This window comes from Lupinus angustifolius, chromosome LG17, assembly GCF_001865875.1.
Source record: "Lupinus angustifolius cultivar Tanjil chromosome LG17, LupAngTanjil_v1.0, whole genome shotgun sequence".
Classification (NCBI taxonomy): domain Eukaryota; kingdom Viridiplantae; phylum Streptophyta; class Magnoliopsida; order Fabales; family Fabaceae; genus Lupinus; species Lupinus angustifolius.
Genome location: NC_032025.1, coordinates 2,214,872 through 2,222,398, shown reverse-complemented (window position 1 = coordinate 2,222,398; position 7,527 = coordinate 2,214,872). Strand labels below are relative to the sequence as shown.

Sequence of the window (7,527 nt, the reverse complement as noted above, 5' to 3'; positions counted from 1 at the left end):
AATGAAGATAAAGGTACTTAATGTTTTAAATAATTTGAATGTATATTTGTTTCAACTTTCAAGTTTATGGAAGAGACAATATGACATCATTCATTCACGTACCAATTTAGAAATTATGTAAACTTAGTAACTTCCCCTGTTTTCAATTGTTTAACGACACCATATCAAATGACTTGGGCAGTGTCTTTGCAAGCAAAAGACGACACCTACATTTGCTAAATAATGCTGCAGCGCACCGAGTGATACTACTCTCAAACAATCAGAAAAAGTTTAATATTATTTTAAATAAAAAAATATAAATTTGAATGTAAGTTATTTTTTCTTTAGTTTTAGTTTTAGAAGTATTTATGTCTCTATTGATTGGAGAAGAGTAGGACTATGCCCTCCATTCTATTGCGCACCATTCTATTAAAACTATACAATACAATATGATTGTGCAGATAAACACAACACACGTGCACTGTTACCATTACCATTTAGAAATAAGAGCCTCCTAAACATTTTCATCGTTTCATTCAAATATAGACAACACAATCAAGCAAGTAAAGAATGTAAAGAAAGCAGTAAAATAACTATAAAGGATTTCTTCAGGAGATTCATTATACTTTACAGAACAGTACATAACCGTTGATTTATCATTTATATACAGGATAGGGTGATCATAATAAAACATATATTAATTTTGAACCTATTTTGTGCATTTTGTTTCATGGTACAACAAGGCTTTTCCCCAATTCTTCACCAATTTATCAAAAACAGGGAAATGCGAACCCAAATGCCTTGAACATAGTAAAAAAGAAAAGTTAAATTTGTTTAACTGAACACATAAAAAGAAAGAAAATAAAATGTTAATCGTATCCAATTCTAAGCATGATTATCACCGGGAAACTGACTGAGCCAGTTTTTCAATTTTGTCCACCAGTTCAGGTGATAACTTCTTAGGCAGTTTCCGTTCCTTCTCCGGTCGAAAATCGAATCCTAATGCTTCTGATACCTCTTCGGAGCTCCACCCAGCTTTTCGGAGCGAATCCGAATACCGATCCGTTTTCAAAAGCAAAGCATCTAACAAAGCTTGATTATCCAAAACCATCATTTCACCTTCGAAAAAACCCGACGCTGAAACCGAAACTATTTCTGTTACATCCGGTTCGCTCCACCCACCTGCTTTCAAAACCGAACCGATTTTCCCTATGTACTCCTCCACCCAACCCGGTGTATCCGGTCGCGGCATGTCGAAGAATCTCTCCGGTGAAGAAGATATTGAATTCCTCTTCCTTCGGTCTGTGGCGGCGTCAGTCCAAAACTCCACCCACCGTGGTGTCCTTCCACCGGCGTCCAGACTCCTCCGTGTGAAAACCGCTGAAGAACCTGCGGATTTCTCGCTGACTGATCTCTGCTTCATCATCTTCGGGTCGGGTCCGGAGCTCCGAAACAGAGACTCGCGCTCGAAGTAATCGGAGAGATCGAAACCGCAGCAGAAGATTCGATTCTCATCGACGTAGAAAACAGGATTTCCTGCGAGTGAAGGATTGCAAGGAATGTAGCAATGGTTGAAGATAGGTATAAGTAGCGGAGCTCTCTTCAGCGCGTTCCTCGCCACGCGAAGTGCTTTTTCCGGTTCTATTGGTCGCAGTCCCCACGACTTAGACCAGAAAGCATTTCTCGCGATCTGGAACGAAATCGCAGCGATCGGAAAGTCCAACGAGGATCGGAGCTGTAACCTCGCAGCGGCGGCGCGCCAGTCAGGGAATCCAGGTCCGACGGGTAAACCGGCGGCAAGAACGGCACGGAGGTCCGGTGGAAATACGAAAGCGAACTCAGCTTCGGCGCGTGCAAACTCAGCATCGGTGAGACCTTGTTGAACCTGAATACCTTTATTGCGAAGATGAGTTATTACTTTATCTACTAGAGAAGAGAACGAAACGACGCCGTTACGAGGTGGGAGTGATGATGAGGAAACAGAAGCTGCTCGAGCCGATAAGCGACGTAGACCAGCTGCGTGAGCCGGGTTCAGACCGGTCATTCTTCGGTCCACATCGACCATTGTGGTTTAAGTGAAGAAGCGGTGATGTGTTATTATGTTATGTGGGTGGGGTTTGTGTGTGTTTGTTTCAGTTTCTAACACATTCAGTGCCGTAAGTTACTGTTTTGACTATTTCATGAAACATGTGATGTGAAGGTGGAAAAGCGTTGAAGGAGGAGGTTGTGAGCTTCTTTCGTTTTCAAAGAGAAGTGGGAAGAGGACTTTGGCATTTAGAGGAAACCTGCCATATTTATACACCGATGAAGTGGAACCCACTTCTTTTTTTGCACAGTATGTTATTTTATTAAGCCTGTTCATATAAATTTCAGTATGTGATAGAAATTGAAAATGGTAGTCAAATATCATCATGTGAATTAAAATAGTCTCTAGAGTCTAGACTAATTTTTTTTAGAAAATTAATCATAAAAATCGTTACAGAAACAAGAGTTAACAGGAGTTTCTGGTAGTTTATAGTGAAAGTTGAAAAAATATGTTAAAGTGAAAAATTATGCATTTAATATTTTGGAATTTGATGTTTTATTTCTCTATCATATGTTGATTTTATTTAATCCTAAATATAGATAGAAAATCATTCTCTCTCTAATTCTCTAGATATATTTGATGGTATTTATGAGAGTGTGTCTATTAATCCACTTCCTATTATTTGCAAGATCTAGTTTATATATTTAAATGTTAAATATAATAATTTATGTTAAATATAATAATTTGTAGTTGAATATATTTGATTGGAATAATTGATCAATCTTATTTTAAAAAGTATGCATTCGAATAATTGAGTCACTTGCAATTATTTATTTTAATAATTATTTCTAAGATTAAGGATAGAATTAATCCCCAATTAATCACTCACAATTAAGATAGTCATGAAACATTTCGTTAAACATGTTTAGCACATAAATTACATCATCTAACATTTTTTGTTCATGTATTTAGAAATTAAAAATAAAGGTAAACAAGGAAAATAAAGGGTTAATAAAAAAATCTCCAAACTCCATGAATAATGCAATAAAAAGAATAATTAATAGAAAACGAATGAATGAAGAACATGAAACATAAACTCACACCATTGTGAAGATAAAACTGATTGTGCATCACTTTATAATTTTATAGGTTCCACAATTACACCAAAACTAACAAAAGATAATTAATTTACTATGTTTTGTTGAAGAGGAAAAGTTGTGAGTGTTATATGTTTTTTTGGTAACATTGAAAATTTGTCACAATTATATGTCATGTTCATGTAATTATATGTATAAAATGGGCGGTAAGGATATTAAATTGTAGTTTTAGAAAATAAACAATAATAAAAATAAAATAGGAAACTATTAATGATTATACCATATTTTGGGCTTCATTAAGTAATATAAATGACTCAACCATTTTTTTCGAGTATGATATAATATGATAATAAAAGATCCTGTAGAAGAATTAGATGTACAATAACTGTATAAGATAAAAAAGGTGTACGACATTGAATGATCCATAATATCAAAATTAATTTATTTTAGTAAAACGTGATTTATTTTACGAACAAAAGTTTAAATAAATTGGATCCTAAGTGCTTATCAAGAAGATATAATCAGGACATGCCTCACAACTCTATAAACACTTATAGAGATACATATAAATTATTCATCAACAAAATCTTCAATCTTCACCTATACAATGAAACTTAAACCGGACCTTATAAATTAAGAATCACCTCCTTATAAATTAGATAACATTTTTTTCTGGTACTTCCCTAATCTTATCCCGTTTCTTGTATCTGGTGGAAGACTAGGTTATAGCCTTGCTTGTTATTCATTGACCACACAGAGAGTAGATAGTATTATGATTTTACCCTTTTTTTATAGCTAAGTTAACTTGTGCCTTCAGAGTGGACATAGATCTATCGTCCCAAAACATTTTCCGGATTAGTAAAAACATTATATGTCAGTTAAAAAAATTAAATATTTTTTTATATTTTTAATTCAATATTATTAGTTTAATATATGATTTGGGATATCATTTAAGATAATAAGCATTTTCTTTGAGATTATTAGTATGCATGATCAATATGTGGCCCGCGAGCAATCATGCATTTGTTTAGCGGGTATGTAAAAGCTAAGCAAACAATCATAATAGCACACTGTTGTTGTACTCTTAACGTTAATTTCCCTACTTTTATTTGTTTCCCCTCATTTATCTCTTGCAATCTTTCTTTCTTTTCGCCATCATCGAAAAAACATGACCAAAAGCTATATATTCAACTAATCATTAATCAGCTTAATTAAGAAGAAGGCGTGTCTCTCAAATAGAGGACATGGTTAAATTTGCAATTAATTTCCCATCCCAAGTACCAATATTTACATATGATGAGCTTACTAGCAAGTTTGGCATCAGTAACTCTCATCATCTCATGGTACTATTAATAATTATTGCTTGCTTGTGCCTAATATTTTGAAGGATATTATATCAACTAAGGGTCTTGCAAACAAACACTTGTTAAGGATAACGATAATAGAAAATTCAGATTGAAAAATTAAGTCCATTATTTCTTGGAATATTAAATTTACTATATTTCAAAGCAAATTTCCTTTTTTATATATTTAACCAATACTCTTAAGGTAATAGATAGTTAACATTCCTCATTAATTAAACACCAAGAGCCCTTGTATGTAGTTGTATGGATTCAATCTCATAATAAACAACGAATAAGACGTTGGTCTAGTTTTTTCTTTAGTATTACTAAGAATAGTTTCTCACATTTTTGGATAAAAAATTAATCGGGGTTCGTTTATACCCCTCTCAAAAAGTGTCGCTCATAGGAGTTGAACCTTCGACCTTAGGGATTCAATGAGACCTTACACCACTAGACCAATACCTTATTGGTAGACGTTGGTCTAGTCGTATAAGATCTTACTAAATCTCCAGGATAACCAAAAGGTCAATGCTTCGATTCTTGAAGCGACACTTATAAGAAGAGACAGATACATATCCCAAAAAATATTAGTTCTTTACCCATAAAGTGAAAGAATACATTTCGTAGGACCAAAAAAAAATATGATAAAAAACAAATAATGTTAGTACCTTCACGAGTAAGCTGCTCCAATACCTCCACTATGGTTTCCCAAAGCACCACCTTATTTATAAGAATCGGTGAGTAGTTACCATCACGTACCCTCTTATTAATGTGATGGTTCGCCCTAACAAGTAACATTGCATTTGGATTTGGAAGTGTGAGGACTAACCCCTCAACCATTACTATCACATAGTAATACACTCTAGAGGACGGAATTGGTGCAGTCACGTGGACCTATTTTTTATAATATACAAACTTTCCACAAATAATAAATGGATGTTAGAATTTATTTCCAACCCAAAATGGCCAAAATATGACTACTATACTGCACATCACACATCAAAATTTTCTTACATGTCGATGTCTTCATGTTTTCTATAATACTTGTTTGATCAACCACGTCTAATTTGAAAGTATGAAAAGGTTTTGGTGAGGTGATAAAGGAGAAAATAAGACTGAACATATTCATTGTGTACAAACTGTATCACTACATGAGACATTAATTATGATTGATTGAAAAAATATATTTAAATTAAAATTTTAATAATTAAATATTTTTTAAGAGTTGATTATAATAATAGATGTACACCCAAAATAAAAGACAATAAGAAGATGAAGTGGAGATGTTATAATTATTCTATCTCAAAGTATGAAAATTGCTTAGTACAGCATCTGTAAACCATTCAAATCATTGAATAAAAGATATACGTTTTTATATCATCAATATAATGGATTTATTATTGAGAGAGTTATTAAAATGATTTTTGGAGATATGAATGAATAACAATCACAATAAACTTTCGTGCTGCAATGTAAAACTTTCAAACAATTGACAGTAACCGGTAGGTTTGTTACAGAAAAAGTTAGGGGGTCTTATAAATTGGAAAATTCCTTTCAAAATAGTAAGAGGATTATTTTACAACGGTCACATACACTTGATATTTTCTTTATATTATACTTCTGAACGTCTTTGAGAATTGGATGCATCATGCATGCACATGGTGGCATCCTACAAGTGCTTTTGAATTCGCTCAAGTTTTATGCCCATGACACTGTTGTTGAATTTATATGAAATAGATAAAAGGATAAATCTATATCCTTCAAAAATATTACCAACTGATAAAAGTTAACTTTTTATATTCTCAAGATAGTGGAATATTTAGTTTTTTCATTTAAAATATAGCAATATTTGACTAAGTATTAAGATGGTTGATTAATAAAAGGAATTGTAAGAAGGATCTAGAAATACTCTAAATAAAACAATAGAATAATGTATCTCCTTATATAAGGAGATAACTTATCTCCTCTAGCCAATAAAAATTTAACATGTGTATTATTTTGTTTATTTTTAAAAATATTTTTATAGAAAATGATGAAACATGACACATGTCATGATTTCATTGGCTGGCAGGAGGAGATACTCCACTCCCAATGCTTGTAGTTAATTGTTCCATTTAAGGGAGCAACATCAACCGTTGATATGACATTTAAGAGATAATCAAGGAAGAGCTCCACTAGTCAAACGTGAAAAGGTGTTTAGAAATGAGGAAAGGGTATTATTATTATTATTAATATAATATTTATTAACGGTTAATTTAAAGATTTATATATAGTGTTATTTATTATTTATTTGAGTTATTTTTTGAAAAGTCAATAATATTATTGCATATAGATTATAAATAATATAATAACAGTCTATAAAATTTATGTACTTTCAATGAATACATTTGAAGTTGACCTAATAGTATAAATACACAATACCAAAGACAAAAATATTGACTTATGTGAATAATATTTGTTGTAAATAGAAATATACACCCTAGAAGAGATTAATAGTTATCATAAAGTAAGAAAATATTATTCATTGCACAAAATATGAAAAAGAGTAAACGGAACTTTAGTTTAATAATAAAGCTTAGCACATGCTACCTCTCGTTAAAATTCATGTTTTCTTGGCCTCAAACCTCAATTACATATGCCCCTGATAAGTGAATATAAATAATTCCGACAAAGTAACGTGCCTGGAATTGATTAAATGATTTAAGGTTTTATCATACCAACCCTAGAAAATTGATATACAAATGTTTTTTTTACGTGTGGAAAGAGATTAATATCCAGCTCTCGTTTAGAGAATACAATTAATACACCTAAACTCATTTGAATACAATATATTCAATATTTATCAGACCTGGTAATAAAATCATTATTTTACTAATTTAGTTGCAAAGAATTATGGATGTACTTACTTAGATTTAAATAAGATGTCAAATTGCATATTAATGGTCACTTTCTGACCCCAGCATGTGACCATGACACTAAAATTCTCTCAGACTGCAATACCCTATTGCTAAAGCTATAAACCATCATAGACATTGGCGCAAAAAGGGGGAATTAAAAAGAGAGAAAAAACAATTATCATGTT

At 32.2% G+C, this 7,527-nt stretch overlaps 1 protein-coding gene across 1 annotated transcript; it reads right to left on the bottom strand.

Annotated features, from left to right (window-relative positions):
• Positions 586-2,263, bottom strand: LOC109331548. Its single transcript, XM_019566116.1, has 2 exons — positions 824-2,263; positions 586-736 (listed from the first exon to the last, which is right to left on the bottom strand). The coding sequence occupies exon 1, from the start codon at positions 2,042-2,044 to the stop codon at positions 878-880; it is 1,167 nt and encodes a 388-aa protein (XP_019421661.1). The 5' UTR covers positions 2,045-2,263; the 3' UTR covers positions 586-736; positions 824-877.